We start from the raw sequence: 24,639 nt of genomic DNA on the forward strand, positions 1-24,639 counted from the left end.
CACCCTCCACCCCCCCACACACAAACTCACTCTCCTGCTGGTAATAGCCCATCCAAAGTGACCACTCTCTACACAATGTGCATGATAATCAAGGTGGGCCATTTCCTGCACAAATCCAGGTTCTCTCACCCCCCTCCAAAAACCACACACACAAACTCACTCTCCTGCTGGTAATAGCTCATCCAAAGTGACCACTCTCCGTACAATGTGCATGGTAAGTGAGAAAACCTGGATTTGTGCTGGAAATGGCCCAACTTGATGATCACTTTAGATAAGCTATTACCAGCAGGACAGTGGGGTGGGAGGAGGTATTGTTTCATGATCTCTGTGTGTGTATATAAAGTCTGCTGCAGTTTCCACGGTATGCATCCGATGAAGTGAGCTGTAGCTCACGAAAGCTCATGCTCAAATAAATTGGTTAGTCTCTAAGGTGCCACAAGTACTCCTTTTCTTTTTACTTTTTGGGTGGGAACAGAGCAGAGATCTGGTTGTACATAGATGTTTGGATTTCATACACAGTGGAGTTGGTAGTAGTGTGTGTTACAGTGTGTATGGATAGGGATTGACTTTGTTCTAATTCTGCTGCTGATTTTTGTGACTTGATTCTAGCTTTGGCTACACTAGGAATTGAAACTTCATTTTCAGCAACTGATCTCCTTGAATGGATACTGAAAAGGTTATTCGAGTGAATACCAGACAAAATCAATACCATTTCAGAAAGTGGAAATGAGTTCTCTAATGGAAACTGGTTTAATTTGTGCAAACTTAATGTGTGGGAGCCAAATTAATGTTTTCAATGGAAACCTAGGCAAACATGAGTATGGAGAGACTGTCCATGTTAATGATTCCATGTTAAGTTAGCACAATCTGAGTTAAGGGATGACTCTTTTATTATGCGGCTCTATTAAACTCAGACTGTGATCTATACTCTTAAAATCCATCTCTACTCTACTCTTTTTGGCTTCTTTACAGCCTCATGAGTAATAAAGATTCTCCAGCTGGAACTTGGTTAATTTTGTTGTATTAGACAGAACAGAATTCAGCTTAGTCCATCACATCTTCATTGGGTACGCAGCAGGGTGGATTGATTTAAAACATTGGCTTAAATCTTGTTTTTGCATTTGTATTGCTTAATTCTTTTTCAGGTGCTTGCACATGTCCATTCCACTTAAATGTCTGTGCCAGTGCACCAGAGCTAGAGAACATTTTTCCATAGTGGAACCTATGTGGGCAGCACGTGTGTCCTCCATGCACTGGTGCTGCTTAGCAGGCGCATGAAAGGCAGAGATGCCCCTCAGTTTCTTCTCTCTGCCTGTGATTGGTGGTCAGAGCAAGTGTGAGCTCTTCATGTTTTCTCTGTGTGTTAGTTACTTAGCTAGCTAGCTCTACCCATTTTAGGTTTCCATTTACTTACTATTTTGTCATTGTTTTTGTTGAGCTTTGCTCTGTACTGCGATATACTGAAGTCTTTTCCTTTTGAGGGCTAAATGATCAGACTCCCTTAAGGATAGTTCTGAGGTTAGGAGGTGAGGTGGTCTCCTGTACTGTATTCCTGCAATGTTAAGTTGTTGACTCCAGCATCTCCAGAGGCTCTGGCGAGAGAGACTCCATTGCCTACTTCATCTGTGGCACTGATTTCTGTTCCTCGGGCTATTTTGTCAGTACCAACTATGTATTAGGCATATGCGGTGGCACAGGATCTCTTGTGCTTGTCAATGCCAGCTTCACCTCTCGGGCAGGATAACTCCCAGATCCGACAGCATTGGCACCAACCCACATGGTACCAATTGTGCAGGACAATGTAGAATTGCAAATCATCAGGTGTGCCTTGCCAGATATGATTATTTAAATTGGAATGCAATGTCTAAATCTCAAGACAAGTTACCAAACAGTGTCAAAGAGGAATTTAAGGTGTTTATTAATGAGGGTTGTTTGGTTTCCCAGTCCTATCTACAGGCTTCACTGGATGAAGCAGACTCAGCAGCTCCACTGACGGCAGCAGCCATTGCTATGCGTTGTGCTTCATGGCTGCATGCACTGGAAGTGCAGCATGCTATAGAAGACTTGCCTTCAAAGGTTCAGGTCTGTTCTCTGGCAAAATAGCTGAGACTCTGCACTCTTTAAAAGATTCCTCAGCAATCCTGAAATCTTTGGGTATTTATACTCCTGCTATAAAAACTGAAAAGGACTGTGGCATAAGTGGTCTTGCCTAGTGGTCGCAGCTGGGCTGAGGTCTGCCCAGCAGGGACAGTAGTCACAAGGCAGGAGTTGGAGGAATTCCAAAAACAAGTTCTGTAAGCAAGAGCCAGGGTTGGAGTCAAGCCAGGATCAGAGCTCAGAAGTAGTATAAGGCTGGAATCAGGAGGCAAGAGTCAGGCTGCAGTCAGAGGCTGAAGATCAGAGTCTGTAGCAGGCTAGAGTCAGGAATCAGGGTGAGAGTAAGGCTGGAGTCAGACACAGGAGATCAAGCAGAGTCTGGCGTTGCAGCAGGCTGAAGTCTGTGAGGTTGCCTAGACCACTTCCTGGGGCAACCCATGGGGTTAAATAGTGCACTTGGCCAATCAGAGGGGTGTAGGGTACTGTCACTCTGGATCTCTTGGACGGTATTTCCTACAGTGTTTACTCTCCATAGTGCTCTCTGGCTGAGCCTCTGGATGTCCTCCCAGTGGCACAGTGAGAAATATAGCTGTCCCAGACTCCGCAGACCTGGGTCCTTACAAAGAGAAAACCGTTTCTGCCTCAGGGTCATCAGAGGTATCCATCGTATTACCTGGTGAAGGAGCATAACTTTTCTGTCATAAATATAAAGGGAAGGATAACCATCTTTCTGTATACAGTGCTATAAAATCCCTTCTGGTTAGAGGCAAAACCCTTTCGCCTGTAAAGGGTTAAGAAGCTAAGGTAATCTAGCTGGCACCTGACCCAAAATGACCAATGAGAGGACAAGAATTTCAAAGCTGGGGGGACGACGACACAAAGGGTTAGTCTGTCTGTGTGATGTTTTTGCAGATCAGGAATGCAGCCTTACAACTCCTGTAAAGTTAAGTAAGTAAGCTAGCTAGAAATGCATTTTTCCTTTTGGTTAATGGCTTGTAAAATAAGCTGTGCTGGATGGAATGTATATTCCTGTTTTTTGTGTCTTTTTGTAATTTAAGGTTTTGCCTAGAGGGGTTCTCTGTTTTGAATCTGATTACCCTGTAAGGTATTTACCATCCTGATTTTACAGAGGTGATTCTTTTACCTTTTCTTTAATTAAAATTCTTCTTTTAAGAACCTGATTGATTTTTCATTGCCTTTAAGATCCAAGAGTTTGGGTCTGTGTTCACCTGTACAATTTGAGGATTCTTATCAAGCCTTCCCCAGGAAAGGGGGTGTTGGGCTTGGGGGGATATTTTGGGGGAAGATGTCTCCAAGTGGGCTCTTTCCCTGTTCTTTGTTTAAAACACTTGGTGGTGGCAGCATAAGGTTCAAGGACAAGGCAAAGTTTACACCTTGGGGAAGTTTTTAACCTAGGCTGGTAAGAATAAGCTTAGGGGGTCTTTTATGCAGGTCCCCACATCTGCACCCTGGAGTTCAGAGTGGGGAAGGAACCTTGACAACTTCTAAAAGACATGACAAGTTCCAGAGGAGGAGACCTACATCTGTGACCGTGAGACAGCTGTCAATTTCCAAACAGTCTGTCTGACTCAGTTGAGAGCACCAAACCACTTAAGAGAGTTCCCCTCCTTTTGGCTGCAAGTTGTACCGCTTGGAATCATGTTGTCAGACAGGTGGGTTCTAAGCACAGTGGAACTGGGATATATTCTTCAAATCATGTCTATTCCACTCTCCCATCCACTTTTTCTGTCTCTTTTCAGGGATCACTCCCTTGAGACTGTACTAATTCAGGAAGGACAGTCTCTGCTGCTGTTAGAGGCCATAGAAGTGCCTCCTACATCGGGAGAAGGGGTTTTATTCTTGGTGTTTTCTCATTCTGAAGTCCAAGGAAGGCCTCAGACCCATTCTGGACCTGCAGAATCTCAAGCAATTCATTTAAAAAAAAAAATTCTAATGGTTACTATTATCCCATTCCTGTCTCTCAACGACTGGCTTGCTACCTGTGATTTAAAGGAGGCATACTTCCTTTTGGCCTGTCACAGGAAGTTCCTAAGATTTGTTCTGGCAGATGTCCATTATCAGTTCACATTTTTCCATTTGGCTTGTCCTCTGTCCCTGCCCTGAGTTTTCACAATGTGTGCGGTGGTGGGGCAGCACATGATCAAAGGATGGGCATTAGGTGTATCTGTACTTGAACAACTAGTTGCTCCTTGGACAGTCCAAGAACCAGGTGGAAGATGGGGTGCAGAAGGTCTTGTGTCTCAAGTTTTAGGCCTGCTACTCAAAGACCACCCAGATCTCACCCCTGCAAAGAAGATAAAATTTGCAGGGGCAGTTCTCGCTTCAACCACAGCAAGGCCATATTTGTTTCAAGCAATACACAATCTGTGCTCAGAATTCCAGGTGCATCCCTGTATAACAGTGAGGAATTGCAAGAGACTTTTAGGACACTATGGCAACTTGCACATATGTTACCCAGCATGCCAGACTTCACCTTAGGGTCATGCAGAGGTGGTTGAAGTCAGTTTACCATTGTTCCCGACATCTGCTGGGCATGCTGACTCAAATGCCTGCAACTGTTCTCTTCTCCCTGAATTGGTGGGTGGTCACAGGCAATGTATGCACAAGGGTTCCTTTTACTTCTAATCTACCAGTAGTGCCTCTAGTCACAGATGCTTTATCCTTGGCTGGGGAGCACATCCTATGAGCTTACAGACTCAGGGTCAGGATGGTTTCCCCTATATCCGGGATAAGCAACCTTTGGCATGTGGCCCGTCAGAGAAATCTGCTGGTGGGCCAGGACGGTTTGTTTACCAGCAGTGTCTGTAGGTTCTGCTGACCACAGCTCCCACTGGCTGTGGTTAGTTGTTCCAGGCCAATGGGGTCTGTGGGAAGCAGCGTGGGCCTAGGGATGTGCTGGTCGCCACTTCCCACATCCCCCATTGGCTTGGAACGGAGAACCACGGCCAGTGGGAGTTGCAGTCAGCCGAACCTGCGGACGCTGCTGGTAAGCAAAGACAGAGTAGCCTTACATCTTCACCCCAAATTTCTTGCCAAGGTGGTTTTTGACTTTCATTTGAAACAGACTGTTTACTTGCTGACATTCTTTCTCATTCTCACAAAGATGAAGAGCAGCTACATACCTTGGCCATTGAAAGAACATTAGCTTTTTACTTTGTCAGAATTAAGGAGTTTTGGGCATCTCCTCAGCTGTTTGTTTCATTTTATTATTGTATGAAAGAGAAATCAGTAACCTCCCAGAGGATCTGCTCCTGGACTTCCACTTGCATTTCCTTGTTACGATATTGCCCATGTATCTTTTCCCCACAAAGTGTTAGCCCACTCTGCAAGGACTAAAAGGTGGCTTCAACAGCTTTCCTGGGTCATGTTCCTATTACTGACACTTGCTAGGCTGTCATGTGGTCTTTGGTTTATATGATGACCCTTATGCCATCTCCTCTCCAGAGATAATGCTAAGTTTGGGAGAAGAGTGGTGTAGTCCTTGTTTAGGTAGACAGTGATACCCTCCTCCATCAGGATCTGCTTGAGAGTTACCTAAGTAGAATGGACAAGTGCAAGCACTCAAAGAAGGGAAAAAGAGATACCTGTTCAGGAATTCAGAGTAGCAGCTGTGTTTGTCTGTATCTGGAAAAAGAACAGGAGTACTTGTGGCACCTTAGAGACTAACAGATTTATTAGAGCATAAGCTTTCATGGGCTACAGGAATTGTTGTTCAACATGTTATGCATGTCCATTTCATAATCTGCTCTTCTCCCCTCTACCCTGGAGCCACTATGTATGGTGGCTTCTGGTATGAGAAGGAACTGAGGGGGAGGTTGGGATGGCTCTGCCCTTAAACCTGTCTCCAAGCAGCGTGAGTGCCCCATGGGTACTGCTATGGGAGAAAGTGCTCTGGTGCACAGACAACTAAGTGAAGTGTACATGTGCAACTCGTCTTGAGCAACAGTTACAGAACAGACATGTAACTATTTTTTATTCTTCCTAAGAGTGGCTGAGTCTCCTTAATCATTAACTTTAAAACACATGGATTTGCAACTACATAGAGCCATCACAGTAAATTTGGTACTTTTTTGCCACTTTGGATGATACACTGAATCAATACACATTTAAGCAATTGTATAGTTTAATATACATTTATTCATATTTGTAGTTTACATTTTTATGATATTAGAAAATTGTGAATAATGCATTTCTTATTTGCTAGTGCATTAATTTTTTTACTTGTGATTTGTGTCAAGCTGCATTTAAATGGTAATTGAAATTCAATTAATGCACAAACAGCATTTTAAAATTGGTTTTATTTAATTAATAAAAATCTCTTTTAAATGTGCTGGATACATTAGTATCAAAAATGTTTGCATTTAAAATGGATTTATTAAAGAAGGTATTATCGATAGGCACTGACTAGAAACTATCAGTGCCATTAAGTCCTTTAAGATTTTAGAACTAGTAGAGCTCCTCCTCCTCTTCCAATCTATGAATAAAAAACAAGCTTTGCCTTTTTTCTCTTTTCTTCAAATTCCCAATTGGTTTCTCACCTTCTGAATGAATTAGTCATTGACCTAAAATACTATCTCTGCACCTGTAGAAGACGCTACTATTGTCAAAAGCTGATTTAGCACTTCAACTTACTCTGGTTCCAGGTGCTTTAGCCACTGACTTCTACCAGTTTAGTGGTTTGACTTTCTTTAAAATTTTAGTAGCAAACATGTCCTGCTTGAATATTTTTATTTAATTTTAATGGATTAGATTAAGTAAAATAGGTTACAAATTCAAATGTATTTTTAGTTTTAAATTTAAAATCGGTTTAATTTAAAAAATCCAATTTGATTTTTTAAAAAAAAAATATATCCTGCTTTTCAGGTCTAAGAGTAAAGACATGTATAGGGTGGTGGTTTGAAGGGGGGAGGGGAGGGCGTGTTTTTGTTTTTTGGCAGTAAGTAAGCAAATATGGTTTCATCTGTTGAGCTAAAAGATGCCAGTGTTTGCAGTTGCTTTTCTGGTGAAGTCAGGCCTAAAGTGTGGTTATAAAGTTTTTGTCATCATCCTCTTAAATATATTTTGAGTGTTGCTTTTCAGAATAGATATTTTTGATTTAACCATCTCATCTGCTTTCTTATATAGGTACCTTTTTTCTTTCTCAGGCAACATGTTGTTTATAGTGAAGCCCTTCAAGATTTATATGGGCTTACTGAAGACAAGTTTGTCAATGGGTTAGCTTTATGGTTTAGAATATAATAGTGTTGTTGAGCAGTTAATAGATCAAAACAAAAGTAAATCTCTTTTCATAGGGATGATAAAAATTTATGCAGCAAAGCCCTGGTGAGTGATGTAAAGGCCCTATGCAAAGCAGATTTGGTTAGTGCACTCCAGAACCTGAATGTAAACAGCCATCAGAACTGTGTTGGCCTACAACAATCAAAAACAGGTTAGTTTGCATGTGTGCGCATATTTATAGTGGCCCTGTGAGTCATGCGGAGCATAATTAAGTGTGCAGTAAAGTTTCCATTGTTACTTTGTCTTCATACACTCGGAACTTCTAGAACAATCACCTTGAGGGCTGAAATTTTCCATCTTTGGTCTCTACGTGCATGTGCGTGTGAAGTTTGAGAGCTTGAATAAAACTGTTTCAGTTGATCCAATGATGAAAGTATTAAGTATGTTTCCCAGCTCTGTGTATAGGTGTGCATTAAAACAAAACTTCTAGCCACCTTTTAAAAAATCTATTCTTTAAATAGAGGTTAGCCCCAACACAACTCTAACTCAAAAAGGTTTCATACTAAGTCATGAATCCACTATTAGTTGGATTCCTGAACTAACTTATCAATCTAAGTTCACTCAATAATACTGCTTAATATGAACAGCTATACTTGTACCTGAGCAATGGGTTATAATGGTGTAACTTAGCCTTGAGTGGGCTGTTCAGGATTCAAGATAGCTGTTGATATTAAACAGTATTATGGAGTTGTCTTGTAATATACCAGGTATAATTCTATTGAAATCAGTGGAATTTTACCTACTTAGATCCTGGCTGTATTTGGCCCCTGGTATTCTATAGAGAGGTATTTCTTGGACACACAAATGTAAGTTCATTTCTAAGTTACTGTAGCAAGCCGCTGACTCACCAGCATGGCGCCTCCTGCTGGTTGTCCGGGAATTAGCTCTTTCCAGCCTCGGAGAGCCTCCTGCTGGCCGGTTTCTCCCTACCGGTACCTGCTTCCTTGTCAATCTCCACCACTGTACTTCAGGCATTTCAGGCCCCCTTTCCTTGGGGTGCTGTTCCACAGCAGCACCCCCACACTCTAGGTCTCCCCTCACAGGGGAACCCCCTCCCCCATGCCCACCTTCCCTTAGTGGCTACTGCCAGTCATCATCTAGCCCCCTTTCTCTGGGGCAAACTGCAGTCTGTAATGGCCACTTATCATTGGCAAGGGGGGTTGGACCTGCTGCCTTTCTAGCCCTAGCTGTCTTCCTGTAGCCCCAGTATCTCCTTAGGCCTTCCTGCCAGGCCTCAGCCTGGGAGGTAGCCAGGCCTGAGCTCCCCAGCTCAGCCTGCCCCTTCCCCAGCACTGGTCTGTCAAAGGTACCCTGTCTCTCCCAGGCAGCGAGGTCCTTCTCACTTCAGGGCTGGGGTGAGACTCACACAGCTCCTTACTCACAGCCCTCTTATTGGGGCCAGCTGTGCCCTGATTGAGCTGGCCACACCTGTAGCCAGCTCGCCAGCCTCCCTCAGCTGCGCTCACTTCTTTTATCCTGGGAGCGGGGTAACCACCCCTCTACAGTCACTTAAATCAGGAATGTGGAGTAGAGTCATGAATAAATATATTCTGAGAAATTAGGTCCCCTTGCTTAGTGGTCTGTCGCTTAAGACAAAGCATAATACAAATTGGCATAATAAGATGTACTGAGGAAAACGTAAGAAAATCCTGCTGGGAAGTGACTTCATCTGATCTAGAAGGCTGAAATACCCCATGTGCTTAGTAACACAGCTTTCTGTGGACATGTATTAGTGCTGATCTCTTTGCATTTGCTGCCCTTTAAATACAGAGTCCAGATCAGGTTTTTGCCTGATATTAAGAGCCCTCTGTAGGACTGGCTCTAGGTACCAAAGAGATCACCTCTCGCTGTGTGATTGTGACTTCCCGTATTTGGTATGTTCCGAACAAAGAAACTCTGCTAGTAGGAGGAAATTCATGAAGTGTGCAAGACTAAACTTTCAGAGGATCTGAACTAGAGAACTGTCTGCCACGAGAAAAGAATGATGGATGTGCATACTTCCAGAACTAATACAAAATTCAGTTCTTCACTGATCTTTCTCTCAAGGATCTTGATGGGACCAGTGCTGTTCAACATATACATTAATGATCTGGAAAAGGGGGTGAACAGTGATTAAAAATTATTCAAGATAAGAATGACCATACTGGGTCAGACCAAAGGTCCATCTAACCTACTTTTCTGTCTTCTGACAGTGGCCAGTGCCAGGTGCCCCAGAGGGAATGAACAGAATAGGTAATCATCAAGTGATCCATTCCCTGTCGCTCATTCCCAGGTTCTGGCAAACAGAGGCTAGGGACACCATCCCTGCCTGTCCTGACTAATAGTCATTGGTGGACCTATCCTCCATGAATTTATCTAGTTCTTTTTTAAACCCTATTATAATCTTGGCCTTCACAACATCCTCTGGCAAAGAGTTCCACAGGTTGACTGTGCATTGTGTGAAGAAATACTTCCTTTTTTTTGTTTTTAAGCCTGCTTCCTATTTTCACGTGGTGACCCCTAGTTCTTGTGTTATGAGAAGGAGTAAATAACACTTTCTCCACACCAGTCACGATTTTATAGACCTCTATCATATCCCCCTAAGTTGTCACTTTATTTATATAGAGGCAATATATTTTCTGTCCTATTATCTATCCCTTTCTTAATGATTACTAACATGGTTAGCTTTTTTGACTGCCACTGCACATTGAGTGGGTGTTTTCAGAGAACTGTCCACAATGATGCCAAGATCTTTCTTGAGTGGTAACAGCTAATTTAGACCCCATCATTTTATATGTATAGTTGAGATTGTTTTCCAGTGTGCATTACTTTGCATTTATCAAGATCCCTTTGCAGCTCTTCACAGTCTGCTTTGCACTTAACTGTCTTGAGCAGTTTTGTATCATCTGCAAATTTTGCCACCTCACTGTTTACCCCTTTTTTCCAGATAATTTATGAATATGTTGAATAGTACTGGTCCCAGTACAGACCCTTGAGGAACACCACTATTTACCTCTCTCCACTCTGAAAACTGTCCATTTATTCCTACCCTTTGTTTCCTGTCTTTTAACCAGATACCAGTCCATGAGAGGACCTTACCTCTTATCCCATGATCACTTACTTTGCTTAAGAGCCTTTGGTGAGGACCTTGTCAAAGGCATTCTGAAAATCTCAGTATACTATAGCCACTGGATCCCCCTTGTCCACATGCTTGTTGACACCCTCCTTCCCCCCCCCCCCGCAAGAATTCTAGTAGATTGGCGAGACATGATGTTTCCTTTACAAAAACTATGCTGACGCTTTCCCAAAAATTATGTTAAATCCCAAAGTGACTGTGAAAAGAGAGAGGGGTTTCTCACAAAAGTGGGTGATTGGACAACAAAATGGCAGATGAAATTCAACCTGTTAAGTGAAAAGTAGTGCACATTGGAAAAAATAATCCCAACTATACATATAAAATGATGGGGTCTAAATTAGCCAATTAAAAGAGATCTTGGAGGTACCATGGATACTTCTCTGACAACTTCAACTCAATTTGCAGCAGCAATCAAAAAGGCTAACAGAATGTTAGAAACTGTTAAGAAAGGAATAGAAAATCAGACAAAATCTCATAGTGCCGCTCTGTAAATCCATGTTGTACCCATACCTTGAATATCATTCCCAGTTCTAGTCACCCCATCTCAAAAAGGATATAGTGAAACTGGAAAAGATTCATGGAAGAGGAACAATGATCAAGTGTGTGGATGAGCTTCCGTATGAGAAGAGACTAAAAAGTTTAGGGCTGTTCAGCTTTGAAATAAGATGACTGAGGTGTATATGATAGAGATCTGTAAAATCATGAATGGAGTGGAAAAAGTGAATAGAAAATATATACATATATTTTTTTTACCCTTTCCCACAGTACAAAACCCAAGTCTCCCAATGAAATTAATAAGCAGGTTTAACGCAAACCAAGAGGAAGTACTTTTTCACACAGTGCACAGCTAACCTATGGAACTCATTGCCAAGGGCTGTTGTGATGGCCAAAAGTATAACTGGATTTAAAAAAAAGATAGTTCCATCAATAGCTATTAGCCAGGATGGTCAGGGATGCAAGCCCATGCTCAGGGCAACCCTGAACTGCGGAGTGCCAGAAGCTGGGAGGAGAAGATGAGGGTTGATCCATCAAATTGCCCTGTTCTGTACACTCCTCCTGAAGCTCTGGTACTGGTTAGTGTCAGACAGGGTACTGGGCTTGATGGACCATTGGTCTGACCTTGTATGGCAGCCCTTAAGTTCAGTAGGCTCTTCACACAACACACATGCAAGTCACAAACTTAAACACTCTAGAGAAGAATCATGCTATCTCTCCTTCTGGTGGTGGTGGGTGAGGGGGAGGAGTGAGAAATATGAACGCTGTTGATTCTATTTTAAAATACTTGGAAGGTGCTCAGATATTTGGTCATGGAGTAGTAGAAGTAAAGTGATGGAATCCTCTGTAGCTGGAGACCTACAACTAGCGGACAAAATATTAAATATGTTGTAGGCAACAATCCAAAGACTGGATTACAGAACCTAGCAACTTGTTTTTCTAACTAATTTCTATGAATAATGCACTAAAGAAAGCACTTACTGTAACTGTTTACTTGGCAGATACTGGGTCCCAGAAAACCAAGAAGGAAGATCTCAGCCTTACTACTCCACTCCTGAGCATTGTTCCTGACCTTGAGAAAAGTTTAGGAGAAGCTTTATCCTCGATATTAGAAACTGAAATGAAAATTGCTTTTGGAAACTTGTGGATGGAGGTGGTTACTTGTGGTGATTTGCTTGATATTTCAAATGTTAAGTTAAAGATTGTCTTGGAGTTCAAAGTTCAATCTGTCTGCTTTTTACATTACAATGTTAATGACACATAGGGCTGATATAGTACAATGATGTGGAAGATGTCTCAAACTGCATTACAGTTCTTGATCCCTGAACTCATTTTCAGTTATAACTTCTTATGAAAATTTAAACAGACTTTGTTTGAAAACTGCAAAACTGACCAATTGTGCTGCCCTCTGTCATGATTCTTCAGTGACCCTGCTTCTGTGCTTAGGAGAGTTTCAAAGTTTGAGAGAGATTTTAAAATCTATCTAGATCTAGATAACTGTTCATGTAAAAATGCACCAATAGGAAAAGAGATGTGATGAGAAACATTCTTTAAAATATACAGAATAAATTCATAAGTAATGTTGCAATAAGGCCACAGTTCTGGTTAGGGATTCTAGTGTTAAACCACGAGGGCTTGATTCATTTGTCAATTACAACCCATTGTAGAACCTGTGTTTAATTGCAAGGTGCCAGTGTGACCATTATAACATTTTAGATGAAGTCTCTTTTTTTTTTTTTAATTGATTTAAAAAAAACAATTATAGGACAGTTACATCACAGGCACCATCAATAGAAGCATTTCTCCCTCCCATTGCCACCTCCTGCAACTGCTCTGCTAGTGTAGCTCAGTCCAATGTAGGGAAATTCAGTCTCCAAACTCATTTTGTACTTCACCTCTTTTGAGAGTTTGCCTTTTGGTGTTCTTGTGATGTGGACACCTCTCTAATATGTATTTGGCTAAGAGCAGTAATTCACTTTACACTGGCCATCTGATAACTTAGTCACTACTAACCTGATGGGAATTTGAACAAATGACCTAGAAGCGAAGATTCATGCTTCCCATTTCCAGTCCTGTAAGCCATCCACTCACATAGAGTATTGTTAAATTTCATTATGTATTTGATATTGGGATGATTGTTTGACTAGTAATGTTTGTGCAACATTACATTTAATAGTAATTCATGTGCTGTCTGGTTGTTCAATGTGAATTTTCAAAATGCATATTTTATTAACAGTAACTTTGGACTTCTGTAACTTAGAATTATAGGACTGGAAGGGACCTAGAGAGGTCACCTAGTCCAGTCTCCTGCACTCAAGGCAGGACTAAGTATTATCTAGACCATTTCTGACAGGTGTTTGTCTAACCTGCTCTTAAAAATCCCCCATGATGGAGATTCCACAACCTCCCTAGGCAATTCATTCCAGTGCTTAGCCACCCTGACAGTTAGGAAGTTTTTCCTAATGTCCAGCCTAAACCTCCCTTGCTGCAATTTAAACCCATTGCTTCTTGTGCTGTCATCCGTGATTTAAGAAGAACAGTTTTTCTCCCTCCTCCTTGTAACAACCTTTTAATGTACTTGAAAACTGTTATGTCCTTTCTCAGTTCTCTCTCTTCCAGACTGAAAAAAATTGGGTTTGTTTAATCTTCCGTCATAGGTCATGTTTTCTAGACTTTTTAATCTTTTTTGTTGCTCTTCTCTGGACTTTCTCAGATTTGTCCACATCTTTCCTGAAATGTGGTGCCCAGAACTGAACACAATACTCCAGTTGAGGCCTAATCAGCACAGAGTAGAGCGGAAGAATAACTTCTAGTGTCTTGCTTACAACACTCCTGCTACCTGCTAATACATCCCAGAATGATGTCTGCTTGCGTGGTGTGTGGTGTGTTTTTTTTTTTTTTTTTTTTTTGCAACAGTGTCACACTGTTGGCTCATATTTAGCTTATGGTCCACTATGACCCCCAGAGCCCTTTCCGCAGTACTCCTTCCTAGGCAGTCATTTCCCATTTTGTATGTGGAACTGATTGTTCCTTTCTCAGTAGAGTACTTTGCATTTGTCCTTATTGAATGTCATCCTATTTACTTCAGACCATTTTTCCATTTTGTCCAGATCATTCTGAATTTTAATCCTATCCTCTAAACCACTTGCAACCCTGCCCAGCTTGGTATCGTCTGCAAACTTTGTAAGTGTACTGTCTCTACCATTATCTAAATCATTGATGAAGATATTGAACAGAACCGGACCCAGAACTGATCCCTACGGGATCCCACTCGTTATGCCCTTCCAGCATGACTCTGAACCACTGATAACTACTCTCTGGGAATGGTTTTCCAACCAGTTTTGCACCCACCTTATAGTAGCTCCATCTGGGTTGCATTTACCTTGTTTGTTTATGAGATGGTCATGAGAGACCGTATCAAAAGCTTCAGTAAAGTTAAGATATACCACATCTACTGCTTTTCCCCGACCCACAAGGCTTGTTACCCTGTCAAAGAAAGTATCAGGTTGGTTTGACATGATTTGTTCTTGACAAATCCATGCTGATTGTCACTTATCACCTTATTATCATATAGATGTTTGCAAATTGATTAATTATTTGCTCCATTATCTTTCCAGGTACAGAAGTTAAGCTGACTGGTCTGTAATTTTGTAGGTTGTCCTTATTTCGCTTTTTATAGATGGGCACTATATTTGTCCTTTTCCAGTCTTCTCGAATCTCTCCCGTCTTCCATGACGTTTCAAAGATAATTGCTAATGGCTCAGATACCGCCTCAGTCAGCTCCTTGAGTATTCTAGGATGCATTTTATCAGGCCCTGCTGACTTGAAGATATCTAACTTGTCTAAGTAATTTTTAACTTTGTTCTTTTCCTATTTCAGCCTCTGATTCTACCTCATTTTCACTGACATTCACTATGTTAGATGTCTAATCACCACCAACCTTCTTGGTGAAAACCAAAAACAAAGAAGTCATTAAGCACCGCTGCCATTTCCATGTTTTCTGTTGTTGTTTTTCCTCCCCTCATTGAATAACAGGCCTACCCTGTCCTTGGTCGTCATCTGGCTTTTAATATATTTGTAGAATGTTTGTTTTCTTGTTTCCCTTTATGTCTCTAGCTAGTTTGATCTCGTTTTGTGCTGTGGCCTTTCTAATTTTGTCCCTGCAGGCTTGTGTTAATTTCTGATATTCATCCTTTGTAATTTGACCTAGTTTTCCACTTTCTGTAGGATGTTTTTGATTATTAGATCATTGACAATCTCCTGGTTAAGCCAAGGTGGTCTCTTGTCCCACTTCCTATCTTTCCTACACAGTGGGATAGTTTGCTCTTGTGCCCTTAATAATGTCTCTTTGAAAAACTGCCAAGTGTCTTCAGTTGTTTTTTCCCTTAGACTTGCTTCCCATGGGATCTTACCTACCTCCTCCCTGAGTTTGCTAAAGTCTGCCTTCTTGAAATCCATTGTCTTTATTTTGCTGTTCTCCCTCCTACCATTCCTTATAATCATGAATTGTATCATTTCAGGATCACTGTCACCCATACTGTCTTTCACTTTCAAAGTCTCAACCTGTTCCTCCCTATTTGTCAAAATCAAATCTAGAACAGCCTCTACCCTTGTAGCTGTCTCCACCTTCTGAAATAAAAAAATTGTGTCAATACATTCCAAGAACTTGTTGGGTAATCTGTGCCTTGCTGTGTTATTTTCCCAACAGATGTCTGGGTAGCTGAAGTTCCCTATCACTACCAAGTACAGTGCTTTGGATGATTTTGTTTAGTTGCTTAAAAAAAGCCTCATCCACCTCTTCTTCCTGGTTAGGTGGTCTGTAGTAGATCCCTATTATGGCATCACCCTTGTTTTTTACCCCTTTTATCCTTACCCAGAGACTTCCAACAAGTCTGTCTCCTATTTCCATCTCAACCTCAGTCCAAGTGTATACATTTATTATGTAAGGCAACACCTCCTCCTCCCTTTTTTCCTCTGCCTGTCCCTCCTGAGCAAGCTGTACCCGTGTTCCATAGTATCCAAGAGCTCAAAGCACTTCACAAACATTAAGTTTTCCAAAACCTCCAGAGAAGGGGAAATAGTACTACCTTCACCTTCAGGTGGGGAAACTGAGGCACCAAGATTATCTGTCTTGTCAAATTTCACACAGGAAGTCTGTGACAGAGTTGGGAGTAGAACTAAAATATTCTGACTGTATAGCCAGAAGACTATCAATACAGTTGTTTAGCTCTGTGTGTCTTCCAATTAACATTTTCATCTAGCAGGAATGGTTAATTACTTTACTTTTATAATCATCTGCACAAGATGAACTCTGAGGGCTATCAAGTTACTAGAACAAACACTTCTTGTTTGAGCTTGTACATCTTGAGTGTTGTACAAATAGAATGTCCTTCACAGAAATGCCTCATAAAACTCTCAGTAGTCCTAGTCACAGCAGTGCACATATGCTAATTGGAATGCTTTTAAGAAGGGTCTGTACCTGTGTAAGAGACATCTCCTGAGTAAAACTAAATTGAACAAGGCTATGATTTGTCATGTAATATACAATCGCTTTACCAGGAAAAATCCACCTGATCTTTTGTTTCTGAGAATGCTTTGGATGTTTCTTCAGCATGTACAATTGGTATTAAAGAGTAGCACAATTGAGAAATGTACATTGATAAAGTTGTATGGTTGTGAAGTTTTAAACTTTTCACTTTTAGGTACTGTATCTGAAGCCCCCATGGACCCTAGCAAGCTTACTGCAGTGCTTTAAAAAACACTGGATGGCCGTATTTGGCTATATTGTGCCCAGAAGCTTACTTGCAACCATTGAATACCTACATGAACATCTTTGTAAAGGTAAGAATCTTATGTGACTCCTTTTTAGTAATAAACTTCTAAACATAAACCTCTCTCCACTGAGGTCAAGCCCTCTAATCACAGGAGTCTTAAGTGTGCATTATGAAAATATACATATAGTATATATTTAAAGGGTTTATTTTTTCTCCTTTTTAATTCAAGAATAATGGGAGTTACGTGGATTATTCAAGGGAGACTATACCCTGGAGAAGTAGTCTTCCTTCTTGTCTTTCACACAATGTGATGGTTGTTCCAGATGTGTGGCAAAAATTGGAGTTTGGTGCTTGCAAGTGTTTTGTAACTTTAGCCCAAAGATCCATGATGCAACACTTTGTCAGTAAAACAAAAAGAAGAATCTGCATAACCCTCAAATCTGCCCAGACATGGGCCTTAAAATGGGGCAAGGATTCACTACCACTTATTGAAGAAGCTACGAAAAAGCTAACTGTCTCTTGAGACTGTTTGGCAGCCTTAATTAAATATTTTGATAGTCTTCTGCTCTTTTCCTGTTTTTAACAAATTTGAACAGGCACGACTGAAATCAATCATTTATAGGATTCGCTTCAAATATTACATCTTCATGTGCGTGCTACCAAAAAGTGGAACAACAAATCTAAGAAACTTATATAGCTTTGGTTACCAGAGTTCTCAAGTACCTCCAAGTATTTGTTATTTCTATTTGAAATCTTCCTTCCTGGTTTGTAAGAAAAACAGCTTCATTAGTTTAGTTTATAGGCATTTGTGTAGGTGTGCTGTGTCTCTGAAGAACTTACTGATGGAAAGCTAAGTCAAAGACATGAGTCTTGCATTTAGTTATGAAAGTGTCAGTGCTTTTATGAATTGGCAGTAGTTTTCCATTCAGTACTTGTAACCATAGTTATGCTGGGATATGGTCTACAAGAAGGTGTGCTAGCACAGGTTATGAGCAGATTATCTCACAATGACATGTCTAATGAGCCTATGCCAGATCCTGAATGGAGGGTGATTTGATCCAAAATGAAAAGTCTTATTCTTACACACTGCTTGTTATGTTACTTCCTGAAACTGTTTGTTTGTTTTTTAATGCTCATGGTTTGTATCCAAGATATTTCATATACTGGCTGAAATAAACAACGTAGATGAGTCTTTAAATGTGTTTTGTTTTTCATTAAACAGCAGTGTTCTAGGTTTTTATTCTTACATTTTTTTTAACATAGGCACACAAGGTTTATTCCTGATCAACATTTGATGAGGATGATCTTCTCTCCCTCCATGCTCTCATTTTACCCACAAAAACAAAATTGCAAGCATGTGTGACATAGCTTCCTGTTCCAGCCAGAGTTCTGTATCTAGTGGAGCTTGGGAGCACTTTACAATCTTTCAGCCCCTTGAATTGAGGAGAGTTTGTCAAGTGCATCAGAGTTTGTGTTCTAGAGAAGACTTTAAGTTTAGTGATGTGCTAGCACATTGAAACTATTTTTTAGGCTTACTGTTGGACTTTGACTACAGGCATTAAACCCTCAGAAGACAATAGCACCTGATCTTATACCATTTATGTCAATAGGATTTTCAGACCCTTTTTTGTTTGATAATCTTACATAATAACACACACTTATTTTTATATGTACGGATATTCTAGAATGTTTAATTCATACAATAATTGTAATACCTTTTTGAAATGATAGAACTGATGGTGATTATACTTGGTTTCAGTTTAGAACTGTTAGCTTTTTCCTTTACTGTTTGTGCATTTTAACACCAAACTAGCCTACTTCTCTAAAACTGATTTCCCATGTTTCTTCTTAATGTTTTTATGTCAGGTAAGACAGTTGACCACATAACAGCAAACATCCTGCTCCAGGAATCTAAAAAGCTATTGCATGCTTTCAGCTCAAGGTCAGACTATGATGGTGTACTTCCACAGGCTTTTGCTTATGTGACTAAACTGCTCCAGATGCTTGCAGAGGTAAGCTGCACGTCAATGTATGTAGTTTTTACACTAAAACTATGGCTTAACTGAAATTTTAGTGTCACCAATCATTGACACTACAAACTTACTAAGGGTTTTCTAGTTCTTTGTTATAATGACAAAAAAATTATTGTAAACAGTGCTAGGTGGGGGTTAACAGGATATTGTCATAAGTGGTGCCTCCCAAATGTAACCCTGCCCCCATAACAAAAGTGAGGGCTTTTTGTTTATAAAAATATCCTTGACAGAATTTTGCTTCTATTAACTCTCAAAAAGGAAGTGAATGACTGAAAAGCAAGTGCATACTGCTGCTTTTTGATAAAGATTGAACATCATATCAAATTAATAACTGTTATCCTGCATTTGAAGGTGATTTATTAAATCATCAATTCCAATCTTTTTTTTCTCTAATTACAATGATCTTGTAAGATTCACTTGGTTTGTGAATATGTCTGTGTAGGTTGAGGTGCCCCTCTCCTCCTCCTGACAACTCAGTTTGTGATTCAGTTGTGGAGTTTCTCTTTTGTGCACTTCAGAAATCCGGAATGTCTAATTCCCCTTTCCACTCAAGTATAAAAATTGGTGAAAGAAAGCAGAAAGATGACACATTATACTTGGTGGTTGTTGGACTGCCCAATTAAAAGCTCTGGTAATTCTTATTCTGGTGCTAAGGATGAAAAATAATGTATAGGTCATGGCAGAGGAAAGGTGTTTTTTTTAAACAAAACAAAAAGCCGTATTATTATAGGGAAGTAGTAACTTTGAGCCAGTTAGCCTAGCCAGGGTCCCAAGGAGATCAAAAAGAGGCTGTTGTTTTTTTGTATATTTTTACAACATGAGCTGTTTTTCCTTAGATCCTTATTTCTGTTTTGCTACTGGGTTATTGAGAGGTAGTCATCAAGCTGCTACCTGAAGGTTTTTTGCCGGACACTGCTAGTTATTCAGTATAAAATGAGGAAAGGCAATCTAATTGATTGGAACAGCAATTGCTGTCTCCTACACTTCAGAATGGGAGTGCCTTAGTATCTGCATGAGTTGTTTTATTTTCCCTGTCAAATACATAATTGATTACCGAAGTTCTCTTCAGTAATGAGTTTTTCCTGAGCCCTTATCTAGTATGCTCTATATATGAATAAATCGTTGGACTCAAGTTAGGCATGATTAACATTATAGAAATTTAAAGCTCATTAAATAGAGTAGATGCAAGAGTTTTTTCTGACCTTACTTTGCTTTTAGAGCAACTCATTTTCGTTTCTCAGTCTGCAAAATTGTTATCTGAAGGTAGTCTTGCATGAATTACACAACTCAATACCATGGATCACTTGGGTGTTTTTTTGTTTGCTTGTTTATTTTCCCCTGCTAAATTTGTCATCTTTAACTTTTATTGCCCTGCTCTAAAACTAGAGGGTTTTTATTCCTAGGTTTGCCACTGGTTCAGTATGACTGGTTAGTATATAGGTTTGTTTATCAGCCTGAGATAAAATTTTGGGTTTGACTTTTTGATACACATATTAGTATAAGATATAAGAGTGAAGAACAATTAACAAAGACATTGTGTTGCATTTCCCACAACCAGATGGGGCTTTTACTACAATGAGAAAAGATGAGGGATAGTGCTAAAGTGTTACAGGGTATGGTGGAAGTGTAATATATGAGCATACACTGAAAGGCTGCCTGGCTCCTTTCTCAAGCCAAGGTCAAGCAACCAGTTAGGATGGGGATGGGAGGAGGCATAAGAAACACTACCAGCCAAATAAAAGCTTGGCCTTGGCCAGAACACAATCTCACTCCTTACCCCTCCCATGGGGTCCAAAAGAGGTGGGATGAAGACTCCAGACCACAACCCCCTTGTCATAAATATAAAGGGAACGGTAAACACCTTTAAAATCCCTCCTGGCAAGAGGAAAAACCCTTTACAGGTGAAAGGGTTAAGAAGCTAGGATAACCTTGCTGGTACCTGACCAAAATGACCAATAAGGAGACAAGATACTTTCAAAAGCTGGGGGGAGGGAGAAACAAAGTCTCTTTCTCTCTCTCTCTGTCTGTGTGATGCTTTTGCCGGGGATAGAACAGGAATGGAGTCTTAGAACTTAGATTACTTACTAACTAGATATGCGTTAGATTCTGATTTCTTTAAATGGCTGAGAAAAATAAGCTGTGCTGAATGGAATGTAGATTCCTGTTTTTTGTGTCTTTTTTGTAACTGAAGGTTTTGCCTAGAGGGATTCTCTGTGTTTTGAATCTGATTACCCTGTAAGGTATTTACCATCCTGATTTTACAGGGGTGATTCTTTTTTACTTTTTCTTCTATTAAAATTCTTCTTTTAAGAAACGGAATGCTTTTTCATTGTTCTTAAGATCCAAGGGTTTGGGTCTGTGGTCACCTATGCAAATTGGTGAGGATTTTTATCAAACCTTCCCCAAAAAGGGCGGGGTAACATTTGGGAGGATTTTTTTGGGGGAAAGATGTTTCCAAACGGACTCTGTCCTAACAATAATACCGGTTAGATGTTCGGTGGTGGCAGCAAAAGTCCAAGGGCAAAAGGTAAAATAGTTTATACCTTGGGGAAGTTTTAACCTAAGCTGGTAAAAGTAAGCTTAGGAGGTTTTCATGCAGGTCCCCACATCTGTACCCTAGAGTTCAGAGTGGGGAAGGAACCTTGACACCCCCCAAAACGGAACACAAGTTGTAAGGGGTGAGACTGAGGGCATGCTTTGCAGGTATATTTGGGCCTGCTAAGAAAGAGGAGGTGGTAATGGGGAACGGGGACACAGGCAAAGCTCTGCGGCTTGGGAAGGAGGACGCTAAGAAACAGACTCTGCTGGCTTGTAGAGCTGTGGATATGCTTGCTTGGAACTAACCCCAATAAACATTGCATTGCCTGCACTTCGGACTTCTGGTCTTCTGCTTTCTGTCTGCATGACAAGAACCAGGGGAGAGGGTGAAGGGAAAGCCCTGTAACGATGACCTTACTGAAATCATTTCAGTTCTTCTCAGTATCCCCATTTTTACAGACAAAGACAATATTTGTACACACCACAGCCTGTTGTGGTGTTTTTAATGTAGTAATTTATATGTAAAATGTCCTCAAATCCTTGCTTTGCAGAATAACTTGTCGAGTATCTGGCATTAGTGTGACAGAAATTCCATGTCCTTGGTTTGTAATGAGTGTTGAAATTCTTTTACTGTGAAAATCATGTGCTTTACATCTTTAAGTGAAGATTAAACAGAATGAAACACTTCTGTTATGCATTAATGAGCTATGTTTGGGGGGGAAGGTGTGGGTTAAAATTTGCAAATTCAGCTTTGGAGTCTTCTATGGATTGACTATACATGGATAGTTCAGTGGTTAGGACATTAACCTAGGACTTGGGAGACTCCACCACAGACTTCCTGTGTGACTTCGGGTAAGTCACTTAGCCTCTCTGTGCTTCAGTTCTCCATTTGTAAAATAGGAATAAGAAGACTGACCTGCCTCACAGGGACATTTTGAGTTCTCTCATTTAAAGATTGTGAGGATCTCAGATGCTATGGTGATGGAGGACATACAACTACCAGTACCTTAGATACATTGATTATTTAAAAAAAAAAAAATTCCTTTGTAGGTTTTTTAGTTTTCCAACACTGTATGGTTGTCTATTTCATGAGGTTCAGTCAGACAGTGGACAAAAATCATCAGCAGCCCTGACAGCTCTTTCAGAAAACACTGCAGGTTCAAAAAAGGAAGATGTGAGGCTGCATCTGCAAACCTGTGAGGAAGGCAAGTCATTGTCAAACACTCAGCTGTCCCAAGATAAAAGACATCAGGAAATCTGGTCTGTCCTTGAAAGCATTTGGAATACAATAAACCTGTACAGGTACAAAGTGCTGAAAGGGTTGGGGGGATTTTGCATGCTATTGGTTGTTTCGTGTGATTTCCACAAACACACACTTATTTATGGAAACTGTCTGTCTGCCTTTCCCTACAAGGCTGTCCTATTAGTGATGTACATGGGTTAGGGGGAAAAAAAAATCATACATTCTAGTTTTGAATGTGTTAGTAATGACATTGGAATTGCCATATTGAATCAGAGCCATGGTCCATCAGCCAAGTATACTGTCTTCGACGTTATCCAGCACTAGATGCTTCAGAGTAAGATGCAAGAACCTGACAAATGTGGGGTAGTCTGCTCTACAGGAAGATCTCCTCCTAATCCCTAATAAAGATTGGCTTAAACTCAGACATGAGGCTTTCCCTTTAAATTTTTTTTTTTGGCTTAGGTATTATAATTTATCTATATAAATGACCAACTGTTCTTTAAATCTTACTAAGTTCTTGGTCTCTGCAGTTTATAAAGAAGTGTATTAATGGTTGAATTTTTAAACAAGATATCTGAAAATCCATATCTGGCGTCTGTTGCTGCTCCAGTTGCACAAATCAAAAATGTGTGTGTCTGCACATTTTGGAGTTGCATTTTGAGACCCACGTGAAAATTTGACCCCAAGTTTCAGAAACGGATACAAGGCTATACTTATATGAGGGCCCTACCAAAGTCACAGCCATTAAAAACATGTTATGAACCCTGAAATCTGGTCCTACTTCTATGCTAAAATGTTTGATACTCTGTAAGGAAAGATATCTGTTAAATTTTTTAGAAAAATTAAAAAGGATTGTTTCATTTTGTCAAATTTTTTTTATTTATGGAAGGGTTTTGTAGAGTGCTATTACAGTTTCTCTTATAATTCAACTTTACAAAACGTGCTAAAGACTAATTCTTGACAATTTAAGGTCTCAGCCATAGAGTGGTTGACTAATAATTATAAATTAAATAGTGAGAATAGCTTCCTGGTTAGAAACTGGGACTAGCACTTCAGTTAGCAGTTTGCATACCCACTCCAGGGTCTTTTCCATACTCACAGGAATGTGGCTCTTCATTATTTTGTAAAGTGTTTTGAAAGCCTCAGCTGGAACATCCTATGTCAATGTGACATTTGTTTATTAAAGTAACAATAAGTGATCAGAAATCTACCCTTTTAACTTACAAAACAATTCAATTGGTGGCTTCTGTTACCTGTTTTAAGCACCTTATCTAAAATAAATGCATGCAAACAAAATAAAAACTTTGTACTCCTGTGTGTGTTTTGGACAACACTGATGTACCTGACATTTGTATTTGACCTTTTGAGACAATGTGCATGTGTTTGTCTATGGTAATCAAAATATAGTATTTGTGATGCATTTCTTGTTTCCCATGATACAAGGCAAAAAAAGTCTGTTTTTAGTGACCTTCTTCTGATAGAATGTTTTCTCTTGTTTTTGCCCTCATCTTAGTACTGAAATTTTCCAGAAGCTGGATCACAATATAATCACTACCACCACTGCAAAGATCTCTTCATTTGAAGAAGCTTTTTTAGGCCTGCAGAAACTGATGGCAGCTGTGAATAATATTCTTGCAGGGATTCGTAGGTAAGTATTTTAGCAGACCGGAGTGCATAACTTTTTTTAAACTGTAATGTACTGTGTGCTCAGATATCTCTCTCCTTTACTAATTCTGAGATTAATACCTGTACTTACTTGGAAGAGTGTTTCTCAGTCAGTAAAAAAATGAATATGAAGTTGTTGCAGACATTTAAATGGTTAGCCATTTGGATCTCTTGGAGCAATTTTCCCCCTCCGCTATAATTTTGGGCCTTGTCTTCCAGCAATTGTTGACCAGCCACTGATAGGCACACCAGTGTAAACCCTAAGTGTAGACAAAGTAAACTGAAATCTGCATTGGTGGAGCCCTGGTTTCAAACATGGATATGCTTTGGTGCACAAATTGTGGCTGTGCTTGCCTGTCCTTAAAGTTTGTACTAATATAG

The 24,639-nt window shown here is 40.2% G+C and overlaps 1 protein-coding gene across 7 annotated transcripts in view; it reads left to right on the forward strand.

The window, feature by feature from the left end:
* The window catches only part of SWT1 (SWT1 RNA endoribonuclease homolog), a 71,240-nt gene that overhangs the window by 21,301 nt on the left and 25,300 nt on the right, over positions 1-24,639 (forward strand). For 6 of the 7 annotated variants that reach the window (XM_073356685.2, XM_073356678.2, XM_073356684.2 and 3 more), the window contains 6 exons: positions 7,410-7,546; positions 12,007-12,158; positions 16,708-16,846; positions 18,646-18,791; positions 22,444-22,652; positions 24,107-24,241. In XM_073356685.2, the coding sequence (XP_073212786.2) occupies positions 7,410-7,546; positions 12,007-12,158; positions 16,708-16,846; positions 18,646-18,791; positions 22,444-22,652; positions 24,107-24,241 (918 nt within the window). The remainder of the gene's footprint in view (positions 1-7,409; positions 7,547-12,006; positions 12,159-16,707; positions 16,847-18,645; positions 18,792-22,443; positions 22,653-24,106; positions 24,242-24,639) is intronic. The other variant, XM_073356683.2, reaches the window with a different exon arrangement.

Source organism: Lepidochelys kempii, chromosome 8, assembly GCF_965140285.1.
Source record: "Lepidochelys kempii isolate rLepKem1 chromosome 8, rLepKem1.hap1, whole genome shotgun sequence".
Taxonomy (NCBI): Eukaryota; Metazoa; Chordata; order Testudines; family Cheloniidae; genus Lepidochelys; species Lepidochelys kempii.